Below are 16,291 nucleotides of genomic sequence, written 5' to 3'. Positions count from 1 at the left end.
CCCCTGAGCAGCCCCACTCTGCTTTTGGTGGTGCTGGTGGTAGTAAAGGAAATGCCAGTGTGCCTCTTGCCCTGCCCCTCTGGCTTCCCGGACAAGCCTGCTCTGCCCCCCACCTCACCACTTGCTCCTGCAGTTGGGGATCTAGGTCAGTAAGAGTGGGTGGGTGAGAAAGAACAGAGAAGAGACTCATCCAGACGTTGACACCCGCAGGGCAGCAGTGACAACACTTTAACCTGAAAGCTGCCTGAAAATAGACTGTGTCTACGACATTATGCAGATCATATGCAAAGACAAGAAGCCTTCTGTCTCTATTTCTAGCAATCTGAACGTGGCCCTGGTAGAAGCAGCTCGTTCCAAGAGTCGCCCACCCGGAGTGATGACTGCACAGTCAGCATCGGTCCCCGCCCTGGGAGACTGGACTCAGGACATGCACCCCTCCGCTCCATCCCTAGGGCTGGATCTTTTAGGCATGGGGATTTGCCACTTCTTGGTCTGTTAATCTGGATGTAAGTGAGGCTCTGGAGGGAGAAGAGCCACCCTCTGAGGGTAGATGTGGGGCAGGACTGAGGGAGAATGGTGACCGGGAAAATAGGGAGAACTGGGTACCACGAGGGCTTGGCAGGGGAGGGCGTGGTCCTCAGCATCAAAGCTCATGCTCCAGGAACCAGCTTCACTCTCACTTGGGCATGTTACACAGACACTCATCACCCCTCAGAGAGAATCCTTACCACACAAATGATCCTCTCCCTCTTTATATAGGTAAGGAAATTGGAGCCTGGGGTCCCCCAGGAAAGCAAAACAAAGCTGCGAAGAAGTTGATGGGTTTTCTTCTTTCAAAGGCAGGCAGGTTCCCCGAGGCTCTACGTGGAGTCAGGGGCTTAGATGCCGCGACCTCCCACCGACTCTTCTAACCCTGGAGGGCAACGAGCCAATTCTCCTTTCCCAGATCCCAGCCTGTCTTCTTGTGATTTCTCTTCCGTAATATTCCTACGGACCTTCTGCCCACACGCCAACCATAATGTGGACATCAGGGTGGGGGTTTAAGGACCAGGGACTGGCAGGCACAGGAGGAAGGGACAAGCTGCCTTTGCAGGATGCCAGGAACGCTCTAATTTCCCCAAAGCTGGTGTAAGAGGTCCTTTGGGAAGGAGGGTACTGTCTCTTGTGGAGGTCCATGGACATAGGCATCCAGAGTCCTAGCCGGCTCCAGGCCTGAGGCCGCCTTGGAGGCTGCTGGGAGGAGGGCAGGTCCTCGTGGTAAAACGAATTGGGATACCCTTTTACCAAGGGTACCCCTTTCTGTGGCTCCCTAAGGGGGGCTCTACTGCAAAGGCACAGATTTTCTAGGCTGGGCGGTCAAATGGAAAAGTCACCTCTTGGCTTCTTTCAGTACCTGCCTCCCCCATGGTATGTCCCCGCCCCCAATTTCCTGGGGCGGGGGGGACAGGGAAAGGTGCTGTCTGAGCCCGCCCAGGACGCCAAGGTGGGTTCCCGAGGATGGCGGTCACCTTCTCATTCTGGGGATGAAGACTGACTCCAGGCAAGGCGGGGGCCCCATTTGAGGAGGGGATTGAGAACAGGGAATTAAGGCGGGCGGGTCCAAGCTGCCTCTGAGTGAGGACGCAGCTCCTTTCTAGATGTGGTTTTCGGGGGACAGTCCCTACAGAACAGAAGCATGGGGAAGCTCACCCACGCTGGCGCCGGGTGGGGAGCTCCTGGGCGGGTAAAGGCAGGCGATCCCCGCGTGGGGGCGGGGCGGGAGGCGGCCGCTGGTAGCCCTTCGGCCAGCAGAGGGCGATGCGGAGGCGCCGCGAGCAGGCTACTCCCAGCCGGCGGTGGAAACTGAGATTTGGGTCCAAGCAGGGACCTGCGCCAACTGTGACTTGTCTCTCAAGGGCAAAGACCGGGCAGGATACCCTGGGACCCTCTCCTTCCCCGTCCCCTCTGGTTCCCTCTGCGATGGGCCACTGCAGAGGCACCGGCCTGCGAAGACTCAGCAGGAGCTCCGGACCTACAACCGTGCTTTATTGAGGACCTACTATGTGCTAAGCACGAGCTAAATGCTCCCACAAACAGTATCTCCAGGTTAAGCGACTGTAACTTTGGCATTGGAACACCGTCCTGAACTCAGAAGCGTTATGCAGACCGCTCTCACCAATGCCTCCTTCTCTCCCTGGCCACAGCTGTCCTCCCAACTCTGGCCCCTTCCCTCAACCCTCCCCCATCACTCCGCCTCTTGCCTCAGACCTTCTCCTCTTAGGGATTTTCCAGCCTTTGGGGAGCTGCTGCCTTCAGTTTCTGGCTGTGGAGTCTCAGGAGACTTTTGACCCCCAAATCCAGTGGAGATAAAACCCTTGAGGAGTGTCCTGATTCCTGGGCTAGGTGGGTTCCAGTGACCAGAAGACGTGACACTACCGGGAAGCAGAGTGCCCCATGACGATGTGGGAACCAGGCAGGTCCACGTAGCTTTCTGTTTCACCCAGTTTCACTTCCTGGTTCTCCTCCGGGCCTTGCACAATGCTGGGAGGCAGCCTGGGAAGGTGCCTCTCTGACGGTGGAAGGAAGAAACACTCGAGAAGCCGAGAAGCCGGCCAGGGAGGTTGTGCTGGGGCGTTTCCAGCGGGAGGGGAAGGAGGCTGTGTTTCCTTAATCTCCTGTGGACAACTGAGGGTCCTTCTCCACCCTGTCCCAGGCTGAGGGCTGCGAGGCCAGGTCCTCCCAAGTTTGGGGCTGTCACGTCCCTAGCCTGAGCCCTGCTTCTCACCAACACTCAGGCCCCACCTCCAGCCCCATCACCCTCCAGCCCATCCACCCGCCTAGGATTCAGGGTAACCTCCTCAGTGCATGGACATACACCCTCGATATTTCCAAACGCCGAACTTCCCATGTGCTTCTCTACAGCCACCATGCTCTTCCTAGACACACACTCTCTGGGGCCCGGACAAGGGTGTGGGCCCGGGCCAGGGCCCAGTGGGGAGCAGGAACCTGGGTGCTGCAGGCTTGCTGGCTGGAGCCAGATTTCTTCTGAGCCTTGAGGCCCTGAAGGAAGCTGGCCCCTGGCCGCTCTCAGCCCTGGGCAGAGAAGGCGAAGCTACAGAGCAGGTGAGGGGCTGGCTTGCCTGACAGAAGGCCCAGGGCTGTGTGAGCCCAAAGATGGCCACAGACATGGGTTAAGGCAGGAACTGGAGCTTGCAGAATTAAACTAGGAGGCATTTCAGACACCCTTGGCCTCAGCTAAAGTTATTTTCAAATCTCCATCTTGAGGCAAATTGCCAGCAGCCGGGGCACAAGGAGTACAAGGGACTGATGAACTGAGTTCTGACACAGGCTAAACATTTCAAAGAACTTTAGAGCTGAAAAACATCTCAAAAGACATCAGGACCAAATCTTCATCTACAAATCTTTCAATATGTAGGTAAAGAAACAAAGGCCCTGGGCCAGCGAAGGCCTCCTTCTTGTCCTGTAGAGCAAGAACCCGGACCAGACCCTGGGTCTCCTGACTCCCAGCTGAGCCCTTCCCCGGCGGCCATGCTTGGCTCCAATATCCTCTCAGTTTATTCTGAAAGTCCTGGGCCTTGCCCATCTGACCTGCCACCTCTCCACTGGCCTATGACTCTGCCACGCCCGCAGCAAGACTCCTTGAGTTTAATGCCACAGTAAGTCAGCTAGGAGGGGAGTGGAGGAGGGGCCCAGGATCAGGCCCCCCGCTCTCCTGGGCAGCCAGCATTCAGCTAGCGGGGGTCTTGTCTAGGAGATAGAGGCCCAAGGTGGCCTGAAGCTGAGATACAAACCCACGGAGAAAAACCGATGGGCCTGGGTGTCTGGTGCTTGGGACAGAGGCTAAAGCCTAGCAGGGCAGGGTGTCTACTGAAGGCTGGACGGGGCCCTGTGCCACCCTGGCAGCTCTGGTGGGGCAGTGGGGTTGACTGACGTCAGGGGGTAAAGCGCAGGCCCAGACTCTGGGCCCAGGACTGGGATTCCCTGGCTTGGCCACCCTGGCTCTGAGGCCTCTTTTGCATCGGGTCCTGGGGGTGGTAGGGGGTGCACCCAGGGCGTGGGAGTGGGGAGGGAGCCCGGCGTCAGGGAGCCTGCTGCCTTGATCAGGCCAGACAGCGCGCCCCAGCGGGCGCGGGGATCAGGTTTCAGCCCAGCTGTATTTTTGGCTGGATGGGCTGGGGGCCGAGTTGGGCAGGCACAGCTGCCCACGGAGGGGCACTCCCCTCCCCAGCACACACACTCACAGAACCTCTACCCAGACAGGCCACCATCCACTGCCCACCACACACACACTGCAGGCAGAGGGGAGTCAGGCTTCAGGCCTGTGGCTAGTGAATCACTTTGGGCCTCTGGAGACCGTTGCTGAGCTTCTGTAGTGTCTTCTTGATCCGCAGTGCAGTGAGGCGGGCAGAGGGGTTTGGGTACCAGCACTCCCGCATCATCTGAGCCAGGCCTGAGAGGACCTGGGGGGAGGGAGAGCGAAGCAGAGGAGAGAAAGCAGAGACACGGGTCAGGGAAGGTGGAAAGGAAGAGGCGAGGAGGATGCCCAGTAGTGGGGAGACACAAAGGATGAGAAGACGGAAACGAGAGTGTCGAAAAGGAGGGGGAGAGGAGGGACAGAAGTGGTAAGAGGGGGAATGGCGGGAACCAGGTGAGGATGAAAAAGAAAGATAAAAATGGAAGAGGAAGGGAGTGGAGTGAGAAGGGGATGGAGAGAGGCAGGCAGGACGGAAAGAGACACCCTTTGGTGAGTACACCCCACCCTCACCTCCACCAAGATCCAGGAAAGGGGATCTCTGCAGGCCTCAGGGCTCCCACACGCCCATCTGCAGCGGGACCCCAGTGTAGAGGGCAGTGGCTCCCAGCACCTCCACCAACCCTGGCTGCATCCTCAAAATGCATGTGTCTAGGGAGGAACCTATCCCAGGAAGCTCAGCAGTCCCAGAGTGAGCCAGCCTCACTCCACCTCAGAGCTCAAGCCGGTTCCCGAGACAGAGCGTATGTGTGTGCGCACAGGAGTGCATATGAGTGGCTTTTTGTGGCTCTGTATGTTGTGCAGAAGTATACACGTGTCTATGTATACGTACATGTATATACATGGGTACATGTATTCATTCTTCCCATAAACATTTATTGAGTACCTACTGTGTGCCAGGCACTGTGACAGGTTAACAGGGAGATAAGGGTCAGCAAAGGAGACATGCTTTTCCTCTTCATGGGGTCAACAGTCTGGCATATATGTGCATGTGTGTGTGTACCTGTGAATGGGTGCATGTGTGTGTACCTGTGAGTGTGTGTTTGTGTAGAAGCGCGTGCATGCCCCTGTGTGTCTATATACACATATGCATGTGTCCTGTATAAGTATATGGAGTGTTTTGAGAAAGAACAAAAATGAGCAACAACAACAAAAACTTCATGGCAGGAAATGCAGCAGAGAGCCTCTGACTTTTCAGGCGAGGTGAAGGGTTCTGGTTACCAGAATAACCAGAGGGTCCCGGAGGTCCACAGGCAGGGGCGTGGGAGGGAGTACCCAGAGAAGTACCCTGGAATCTGTCCCCCAGAATCTATCCAGGTGAAGCAGAGGCCAGACACAAGTTCCTGGGCTCAGGAATCCCAGCTGTGAGCCACCACCCCACGCCATCCCAGCCCCACCAGAGAGGCCTTACCGGGTCTGCAGCCAGCCGGTTGGGGATAGTGGGGGTCTGCTGGTCAACACACACCACCTTCTTCATGTCCTCAAAGCTGGGATCATTAGGCACCACATCATAGAAGGGTGGCCTGTAGTCCTCCACGATGCCTAGGGATGGAGGGCAATGGGACAGTCAATTGGGACCTCAAGGAGGCCCAATACCACCCAGAGGAGAGCCTTGCCCACCCTCTGTCCCAGGGTCCAGGAAACCAGTTGCCTCGCCATGCTACCCCTGAGAGAGACACCATGATATAATAAATATATTTATAAATAATAATAATTACTGCCGTTTATTTTACATTTACCATATATGCCATGCATTGTGCTATAAACACTTTACATGCATTATCTTGTTAGTCTTCACAGCAACCCAAAGACCCATTTTACAGATGAAGAAACTGATGCTCAGAGAAGTTGAGCCCAAGGTTACACAGCTAGTAATGGCAGAGTCAAGACTTAAACTCATTGTATTCCTAGGCCAGATCTTGTTCCAGTCTTTCCACATCTGCCTCCCACCCAGGGCCTGGGTACTGCTCCCAGGCCGCAACTATCACAGATGCCCCCAAACACCTAATGTTCACTGAGCACTTACTATGTGCCAGGCACTGTCCTAACTGCATGGCATTAAATCCTCACAACAACTCTATGAGGTAAGCGATACTATTAGCTCCACTTTATAAGCAATGGAATTCAGGCCAGAGAAGTTAAGAAACTTGCCTAAAATCACACAGGTAGTAAGTGACAGAGTTAGGATTTAAGCCCAGAAAGTCTAACCAAAGCCCATGCTCTTGACCTCCAAGCTACACTTAACGAAGGGAGGCTGGCTGACTGCTGGATGAGGATGTGGAATGAGGGAAAGGGGGAGGAAACACATCTCCGAAGAGAAAGAGGTTTTTACCCAGGTCCAGAGCACGTCCATCCATTCTCAGGGACGGCACAGGCCTCTGCTGGCCCCTTCAGCCAGCAGCACCCCCTCCCCTCGTCATCTGAAGTGCGTGGTCCTTAGCAGGAGCTTTCTGAAGTTGATGCCTGTGGAGCTGCAGGCACTGGGGCAGAAGAGGCCAGACCCCAGAAAAGTGCCCCAGGCCACACCCTGCTTCCAGCCCCAGGCTGGGAGCCTCGGCCACACAGCACAGCCGCAACCTCGGTAGAGCCCACGCCAGCTGTGCTCCCCGTGGCGGGCTTCCAGGCCAGCCCCTGTGCTGCTCGAGCCCTAATCAGTGCTGCACAGAGGCCTGAGCGTGTCTATGGGCCTTTAATCAGCGCCGGGGCTGACACCAGATTACAGTGTTTATAATGCGCCACGAATCTCTGTGGGGCTGACAGAGCTTCCCTCTGCTCCAGGAGTCAGCAATCATCCTCCCCCTCAGCCCAGGCTGGTCCAGCCTTCCTTTCCTGCCTGAAGCCTGGTCCAAGGGGCTTCGGCTCCTTCCAGGTGCCCCCTTCCCCAGCCCCAGCCTCTAGAGCTCATGTCTGAAGGGGCAGGGACCTGAGCCCATCCAGAGGGTGGTCCCCAACCTGTCAGGACTCCCAGCAGCCTCTCCCCATGGACAGCCTCCACAAAGACTGATCACCTCCCCACCTGGTCCAGACCATCACCCAACACCCATCCACCCCAGGGCTGGGAGGGCACCAGCCACAGGGCGGCCCCCTATATGGGGCCATCAGGAACGAGGTCCCTCCGCCTGCTCTCAGCCCCTCCACATCTGAGTCCCCTGTGGCACCCATGGTAATAAAGAGGCAGCAGGGAATTCCCTGGCAGTCCAGTGGTTAAGACTCTACACTCCCAATGCAGGGGACACGGGTTCGATCCCTGGTCGGGGAATTAAGATCCCGCATGCTGCACAGCTTGGCTAATAATAATAATAAAGCAGTAATAAGCAGGCACTGCAAGCACTGTTATATCCCGCATTTTTGTGGTCAAGGAAACCAAGGACCAGAGAGGTATAAAAAGCACGGTAATAAAGAGCACTGAGCCCCCAGAGTCAGATTGCCTGGTTTCAGACCCCAGTGCTGCCTCTAGCCAGCTGTAATTCTGTGCCTCAATCCCTTCATCTGTAAAATGGGGATGATACTGTGTCAAGCATGCGCCATTACAACAATAATTGCCACTAATATTTACTGAGCTACAGAACAGCTCCAGATACTGCCCTGAATACCCTATTTGGATTATCTCAACAACTAGAAATTATTTTATTCTCATCTTACAAATGAGGAAACTGAGGCACAGAGAGGTTAAGTACCTTGAACATGGCAAAATTAGGAACTGAACTTAGGCAGTCTGATTCCCAACCCACGCTCTTAACCACTAAGCAATACCACCTCCCTGCCAACAAAGAACGATTCAATAAGATAATACATGTGTACAGCGTGGCATCTGGCACATATTTAAACTCAATAAATGTTAGCTGCTCTTAACATTTTTGTTATTGTCACTCACCCAAGATTTTACAGCCAGAATCAGACCCAGATGAACCTTAAAAGGTCACTCAGCTGGACCAGCTGGTGAGTGGCAGTAAAGGGAATATGGGAGGTCTGACCACAAGCTCCTCAGGCCACGGGCACCAGCCATGGCAGGAAGTCCCATCTCCTGCCTGTCTATCCACCCACCCTATTCCCCTTTCCCTATCCTGTGCAGGGGGTATCCTCACCATTGACAATGGTCCGCCGGGCGATTTCCCACAGCACCAGGCCAAAGGCCCAGATGTCCGTCCACTTATAGGACTCGAAGCAGTCGGTTCGGATCTGCTCTTCCAGCACCTCGGGGGCCATGTACCGCTTGGTGCCCACTCGCGGGTTGTTGCCGATGTCCAGGTAGTCACTACCCTGGGAGTGCATTACAGCCAGGCCTGTGGGTACCGGGCCTGTCACTCCTGCCGCTCATCCCAGCCCACAGACGGGGTGGCCCCCGGGAGGCTGGGGTCCGGGGGTGAGGTGGGATGGAGAGAGACGGTAGGACATAAGAGGGGCTGGCAAATGGAAACCCGCCCTGAGGTGGGCTGGGAGACAGCAGCCATGGGGAGAGTAACTGTCCCAGTTACACTGTGCTTGTGTGGTGCTCTCTAGGGGCAGGAACCCAGCGAGGTGTGAGTAGGGGAGGCAGGCATTGTGATGCCCATTTCACAGAGCTGAACCCCAAGGCCTGGTGACGGGGAGTGATGTAGTCAGCGAAGCCTGGATGAGAACCCAGGTTGCTGGCTCCCTGCCCCTTTCTCCTAACTCCTGGAGCTCAGCTGGTGTGGGCTTGAAAAGAACGTTAAGGCAACTTGTGGGGCTCTTGTAGAGGTGAGATGAGACCAAACACATGTCTGTAAGTTTTAAAGCACCAATCAGCGTCATCACCAGCAAAGGCAGTACCGCGTGGAAAGGGAGAGCTCACGGGCCCCGCCCCCCGCGGAGGGCCCGCCCCTCCCCGCTCACCCAGGTCTGCGATGCAGCACTGCAGGTTACTCTTGACCAGCACGTTGCGGCTCTTGAGGTCGCGGTGGGCGATGGCCGGCTTTCCCTGTGTGCCGAAGATCTCCACGTGCAGGTGGGCCAGGCCGCAGGCCGCGGACACGGCTAGCCTCAGGGCCAGCTGGGGCTCCAGCGTCTGCCTCTGCAGAAAGTCGTAGAGCGAGCCATGCTCGTGGTAGTGCGTGATAAGCCACAGCTGCGTGCTTGAGTTGCGGGAAGTCATGTCCGAGGCGATAAAGCCTGTGGGCGGAGGGTCAGGTGGCTCACCAAGGGTCTAGGGATGAAGGAGGCTCGATGGGTCACGGGTCAGGGCTGGGGACAGAGGATGGACTAGGTCAGGGCCAAGCTGGGGCTGGGGTGGAGGCTCGTCTGGCTTAGGTCAGAGAGGAAACTGGAATCAGAGGGCTGAGGAAGCTGAGGGCCGGCTGGGAGTCCTTCAGGGTTAGGTCAGTGTCCAGAGGCGAGGTGGTGGTCCAGCCCTGAGTGCGGGGGGCTGAGAGCCGGGGGCCTGGCACAGCACCCTCCCGCTTGCCTAGGATGTTGTCGTGTCTGAGAAGCACTGTGTTGTAGATCTCTGTCTCCCGGAACCAGGATTGTTCATCCCTCGAGGAGAAGATCTTGACGGCCACACTCTCACCGTGCCACAGGCCCCGCCATACCTCGCCATAGCGGCCCTTTCCTGATCCGACGGCCGGAGAGGAAGGAGGGGGGTCACATACCGGACACACAGAGCCCTTGGGCACAGTAATCCCCAGAAGGGTCCCCCATCATTATGCTGCACTGACTTCATCTGCAGAACCTCTGATGATTATGTTTTAACTTAATCCAGACTCCAAGGCAGCCGGCAGGCCACACCCATTTGCCTCTTGCTCCAGCCCAGCTCCTGCAGAAGGGTCTGGCACTGACCCATCCCCAACCCCCTCCCTGGCCAGCAGAATTCCCATTCGGAGCCAGGCCTGGCCCCACCTGTGATGCCGGAGGCCAAGAGCTCCCTCACCCCTCCAAGCTCACAGGAGCTCTTGGTCCCCATCCCCCGGGCTCACCCACTACTCACCCACACACTCCACCAGAGCGACCTGCCGCGCCACTGTCCTCTGCACCAGGAAGGGGAGTCCTGAGCCACTGCCGGTGGTGCAGTCACTGTCCAGGAGGTCCTGGGAGTACCGAGAGGCCACTGAGAGGCAGCCACGACCCACCCAACCCATTTCTCCCTCCTCGACCTGGGCCCCACTGCTGTGTCTCTTCAGGCTTCTCATTCACCAACCCCTCCCGTCTAGCGCCCAATCAAATCTCTGAGTGCCTGCCATTGTGCCCTTCTCGGCTACCTGCCACTCTGGGTCCCCTCTGGTTCTGTCTCCTGTCTACCCTCACCACCCTGTGTCCCAGGTTCTCCCAGTCCCATACCCCCAGCATGCTGTCCCCCTGCTCGGATGCCTTCAGGATGAGGCTGGACTCGCCCAGCTCGCTGTTCGGGCCCCGCTGCTTCTCCTGCCTCCGCCGGACATGCCACAGGCCCAGGGCACCCAGAGCCACTAGGACCAGCAAGGCCAGCACGGGGCCCAGGATCAGAGGCAGCTGGCCATCTTCTTGCGGCTGCTCTGGCGGAGTCTGGGTGGCTGGCACAGAAGGGACACTAAGGCCCAGCTTCCACCAGGCCAGACGCCCCCCACCTTGCCACTCTGCCAGTCAGATCCCAGGGTCCCGCCTCCGCCGCCCTCCAGGCCAGAGCACGAGAGGCAAGCAGGACGGGGAGGGCAGAGTCTGAGAAGACGGGCAGGGGTTGCTGGAGCAGCTGGACGTACCCTCCAGCACCAGGGTCACGTTGTGGTTGCAGAAGGGGCTGTAGCAGCAGTAGTGGTTGAAGAACTCGGTGGGCCGCCCCTTGCAGAGCTCCTGGTTCAGGTTCCCGCAGCCCCGATGTTCCTGGGGGTGTGTGCCCTCCTCCCGCACCAGCACTACTGTGCACCAGGCCCCCTGGCAGGTAGGCCCTTTGCAGTGTGGGTTCTCACACGTGCAGGTCACCAGCGGGCCCCGAGAGGGCTTCACGGGGTCGCCTGGGAGACACACTGGAAGCTCAGCGGCTCTGGGCCCAGCTCCCCAGGATGAGCCTAATACCCAGGTCTGCCCCCTGCCCCCACTCCCCCCCACCCCAGCTTCTGAGCTCTCAAATCTTTGAGGCCTTGGTCCTTCAGTTCCATCCACAGATTATCCTTCCCTCCAGTGACTTATCCCTGCCCGGGGCAGCTGCCACCAGGAGAACCAGGCTTCTGTCCCTTCCCTGATCCTAAGACCTCCCCTCGCAGTTCCAGGCCCAGCCCAGCCCCCAGCCCCAACTCTGAGGGCTCTCCCAGGCCCTCCCTGCCAACATCCCCACTGCCCGCACCCCCAGATAGAGGTCCCAGCCTGGAGTCTGACAGAGCAGCAGTCTGTGGGTTTGGATCGGGAGGACAGCACAGGAGGGTTGGGGTAGCCGGGAGCTTAGTCCCACTGAGCCCGTCTCTCGCCCTCCAGCCAAGCTCCTAAGTCCCCCTCCTCCCCAGCTCCTCAAATTCAGCCCAACAAGAGCTGAGCCCAGGTAGCCCTTTCTCCACCCACGCCCCTGTTCCATACTTGCTCCCCAGTACTCACCCTGGGTCAGGCCCAAGGCCGTCAGTAGCATCAGAAGGGTTCTCCTGGGAGGGTCCAAGGTCATGGTCCCTGGAGAGGAGAAGGGGTGCAATAACATCTATGAAATGTGATCCCTTCAGTGTTTTCAGCCACTGACCGTGGGTCCCTCCCACCCGGAGGAAATCACTGGGAGTTTTTTTTGGGGGGGGCAGGGAGGCCTCCTCCCTCCTCCCTGTGTCTGGCTTTGGGGAGGGGCCTGCAGGGGAAGTCCTGGTTCACTTCCCCATGGAAACCATCCTGTTAGGGGTAAAGGGTGGGGAGCCATGTTTAAGTGACTGAGAGCCTGGGGGACTCCCAGCTCTCCTGCTGCTGAGTTCAGACTGGAGGGTGCAGAGGGCAGAAGGAGACCACGGGGCTAGGGCAGAAGGGGCATCTCTTCAGCAGTACCACCACCCTTCTGTCCGCTGCCCCCGTGCCCACCCCTTCCCAGTGCCCCCGCCCCGCCGGCCTGGCTGCCTCAAACATAAACAGGCTCCTGTCTTCACTTCCTGCCATTCAGGGTCCCGCCAAGCTGGGAACAGGAATCAAGATTGTTTAGATTGGGGTCTGGATAGAACACGCACAGCAGGGAGCAGGACATATTGTCAGGGCAGAGGCTGGAGTGGCTACAGGGTCTGCAGGGGCCACCCGGGGCTGGGGCGCCCCCATGATGGAGTCCTAGGAGGAAACCTTGTGAATCACAAAGCCCAGCTCTTATTTTAGAGAAGATGGGGATTAAGGCTCAGTCAGGAGAGGAGGCTTGTGCAAGGTCAGGCAGGATTCAGTAGCAATACCAGGAGTACAACCCAGGTGTCCAGACTCCCAGTCCAGTGTTTTTCTACTCCATATCCCAGTCCAGGGTGGCAGCCCATGTCTGAGCCCTCAGGGTTGTAACAACCATACAAAGCTTGGACAGTGCTGGGCTGTGCCAGGTGTGAAGGAACCTCTCTGCACCCTCATCAGAGTATAAGATGCCCTCACTGAGCCACTCCCCGGCCCCCTTCTCTCTCCTTGCCGTCCTGGGAAAGAGTGGGGGTAGGGCCCGTGATGTGGAAGGGAAGTGAAACATACTTAGATGTTGAATGTTTGACCTTCTGTGGCTGGTTGAACTTTTCCAGAAGTTTGGTGGAGAGCATTAGGGGAGTAATTCTGATCTATAACAGTCCCCATCTCAGCTCCCAAACCATCTAGTGCTTCAGAAGCCACCCCCTTCTTCATTTCTCAAAGGTTGAGAATGAGAAGGTTAGGGCTGAGGCTGCAGCAAGAAGGACTGAGGTCAGACAGCAAGAAGGACTTTCTGAATGGTGGAGAGTATGCAGGTGTGTGCCTGGGGACTGGATCCCCAGGTAGGGGCAGCTGCCACGAGGGAGGGGGAGTGTCTTCTGGCATGACATGGGAAGGCTGGTAGGGCTGGGCATATGGCCATATAGGCTGCAGAAGGCCCCTAGTCTAAGAATGGTGCCAAATGAAGATCCATGATGCTGAGGCTCTGAGGGCAGGATGACTCGGGGGGGCGAGGGAGGCGCTTCGTGGGCCTCTCTGGCTGGTGGCAGCTCTGGCCTTCCTGCCTGGGCTTCCTCTGCCCCAGAGGCCCAGGGCTGGGGGAGGAAATGGAGCCCTGGGCTGCTGCAGCTGTGTCCCCAGCCTCTGCCTGACCTCCTGCCTCTTGCCCCTCCCAGAAGGCAGTGGGGAGTCTGGCAAGCATGCTACAGTGGGGCTGGTGGCTGGAGAGGGAGCCCCAGACAAGCTGAATTTGCCCACTGGGGTAAGGGCGAGAATCCATCCTTGGCAGTCTTTGCCCAGAAAGCAGCTAGGGAGAGAGTATGCAGCAAGAAGCAAAAGGGGGTAACAATAGGATAATAGCCGGCAGCCTTCTAGAATCCTCTACCCATGCTTTCACTTCTCTGTGCTCCAGTGCACCCTCTCACCTACACAATTACGCAGCAGAATCACCTGAAGTGCTTCATTAGAAATGCACATTCTTTGGTCTCACCCCCACTCCAGATTCTGATTTAGTCCATTGGGACCAGTAAGAAACATGCATTTTAAAAAATTTCCCCAGGTAATTCTGATCAGTTTGTGTGGGTACCACACTTTGAGAACTGGGTCCTACACAACGCTGACTGGTCCCCGTGCTTTCATTTCACTGGGCAGGACCCCGCTGGGTGAGTGGGAGTGGATTGCAGGGGGCAGGCACTCTAATTCCTACCCTGGGACCTCTCCCCACTTCTACTGGAGAAGGGACAGACAAGGCTAAACACTGAAACCAGGGACTCAGAGACACTGCAGAGGGAGGGCAGGGCGCGGGCTTTGTTCAGGACATGTCCAGCCTCTGGGGCCCAGGAACAGTGCAGGGAGGGCTTGGCAGCATTTGCAGAATCCGCCTCTGGTCTAATCCTGGGAATGTAGTGGAGGCAAACTGCGACTGTCCAAGTTTTAACCGGGCCTGGCGTAAGATTAAGTACAAGAGGGTGCTGAGTCCAGATCAGTCCCAACTCCGAGCTGACCCTGCCTGATTCGCCCTGAGACTTGACTCTAGCACAAACAGACTCCTGGGGACCGGTGGACTCCTTTCATGTCTAACAAAACTTCTTGAAAGATCTCCTGCTGACTGAAGCATCACAGTTTTAAGCCAGAAATCACAAATGCTAAACTAATTTCAAATATTAACTTACCACTGTGAAATTCTTAGTAATAAGAGTTAACCTCCTCTGAGTAATACTTATGTGCTAAGTACCGAACTTTGATGGCTGATCTCATCTAGTCCTCACGACAATCCAATAGGGAAACAGAAGCTCGGGGATGTCAGGTTTCTTGCCCAGAATCACCAGGTATGTCTTGATCAACTTAAATTGCTGGTAATAAATCCTCACTTGGTCATTTTATTTCTGCAGTTGTTTGGTGTTAGGTAGGTCCCTCAAAAGAGGAAAAAGAGTGGGCTTCCCTGGTGGCGCAGTGGTTGCGAGTCCGCCTGCCGATGCGGGGGACACGGGTTCGTGCCCCGGTCCGGGAAGATCCCACATGCCGTGGAGCGGCTGGGCCCGTGAGCCATGGCCGCTGAGCCTGCGCGTCCGGAACCCGTGCTCCGCAACGGGAGAGGCCACAACAGTGAGAGGCCCGTGTAATGCAAAAAAAAAAAAAAAAAAAAAGAGGAAAAAGAGCAAGCGGGGATTGCATTAACAGACTGCAATTGTCATCACCTGCTGCCCAAATGCGGGTTTGTTTAGAAATCATCTGTTTGCTGTAGGCTTAGCCCTAGTTGGGGAGAAGCAGAGTAGAGGTGTGCTCAGAAGATGGATGTCAATCCCTTTCTCCCCAGCACACCTGAAGGATTGATATAACCGGCTCCCATCAGCAGCAGTGGCTCAGCACAGCAGTGACTGTCATGGGGCTGGAAGCGCCTTGCTCTGCGCATCAGCAGAGGACCATACAGCAGAGGACCAGACTGGGTTGCCCCTTACTGTCACAAAGCACTTTTATCTGCATCACTTCACAGCACTGGGATGTAGCATCAAGTCTGGATTTTAGGATCTCAGACAGAATGCAAACACAGCACAGTATAGCACAGAGGTCAGGTTGTGGTCTCTGGATCATGAAGACCTGGATTCAAATCCTGCTTCTACCACTTAGGGCTATGAGATTTGGGGCAAGTTACTTGAACTTTCTGAGGCTTCGGCTCCCCTATGAAAAATGGGGGATAATAATAGTGCTCATTTAATAGGTATAATGTAGTAAAATTATTTAACAGAGTACTAAGTGGTACACAGTAAGCACTTAACAAATGTTACTAAAAACCCAACCATCCATGGAGCTTTGGACAAGTGATTCAAATCTGAATCTCTTTCCTCTTCTGTAGGATGGACATAATAACACCTCTTCTGCTAGGTTGTGGCCAGGATTACATGACAAAAATGTATCTAAGTGTCTACATAGTAGTACTCAATAAATGGTAGCTATTTTTAACCACCTGGTAAGATGAGAGGACAGGTACCAGGACAAACAAACAGTAAGGGGTAAGAGATGTCAGACAGACCCTGACTCAGCCAGAAGCTGCCCATATAGAGAGGGTGAGAGCTATCGTCCACTCTGCCCCTGTCCTTAGAGAAGAAAAGAGGGGGTGGGTGGCCAGCCTTGAGATGGTCATAACAGCACCGGTCTCCAGACTGACCTCCAGGGCAAACTGAAAACGTGGGGTCTCAGGCTGGAGGGAGACTGGGATCCCCTCTGACCTGGATCCTGAAGGAAGTCCATGCTTTGGGGATTATCTGACCACACAGGGTTGGAACTGAGGTTTGGAGGAGGGAGTTATAGTGTCAGATTCCTTTGGCAAGAGCGGCCAGGACTGGTCTGGGAAAGATGGGCTTCAAGGGGAGGCTCAACAGTGCTGGAAGTAGACACCCACCCCCAGGTCAATCCAGGTTCCTGGAAGGACATGTGACCCCCTTCTCTGTAAGTGAAGGAGGGCAGGGATCCTTCTGCCCATTTTATGGATGAGGATGAGAG

General features: G+C 56.2%; 1 protein-coding gene across 4 annotated transcripts; it reads right to left on the bottom strand.

The window, feature by feature from the left end:
* Positions 1 to 3,329: 3,329 nt before the first annotated feature.
* On the bottom strand, positions 3,330 to 11,854 carry ACVRL1 (activin A receptor like type 1; the record flags this gene model as incomplete). 4 transcript variants are annotated; one of them, XM_079714455.1, is made up of 9 exons in its annotated part: positions 3,330 to 4,460; positions 5,664 to 5,794; positions 8,338 to 8,535; positions 9,107 to 9,382; positions 9,663 to 9,821; positions 10,197 to 10,296; positions 10,547 to 10,758; positions 10,945 to 11,196; positions 11,771 to 11,854. In XM_079714455.1, 9 exons carry the CDS (start codon positions 11,832 to 11,834, stop codon positions 4,326 to 4,328), a joined length of 1,527 nt encoding a protein of 508 aa, XP_079570581.1. In that variant the 3' UTR covers positions 3,330 to 4,325. The 4 variants fall into 4 exon arrangements, with proteins under 4 accessions (XP_079570581.1, XP_079570578.1, XP_079570579.1 ...); XM_079714452.1 differs by lacking the exons at positions 10,197 to 10,296; positions 10,547 to 10,758 and having other exon boundaries at positions 11,771 to 11,834; XM_079714453.1 differs by lacking the exons at positions 8,338 to 8,535; positions 10,197 to 10,296; positions 10,547 to 10,758 and having other exon boundaries at positions 11,771 to 11,834.
* Positions 11,855 to 16,291: the final 4,437 nt, after the last annotated feature.

The sequence above is a fragment of the Hyperoodon ampullatus genome, assembly GCF_949752795.1.
Source record: "Hyperoodon ampullatus genome assembly, chromosome: 11".
Taxonomy (NCBI): Eukaryota; Metazoa; Chordata; class Mammalia; order Artiodactyla; family Ziphiidae; genus Hyperoodon; species Hyperoodon ampullatus.
The sequence above is the reverse complement of the archived record's forward strand: the minus strand, read 5'-3'. Positions and strand labels throughout refer to the sequence as shown.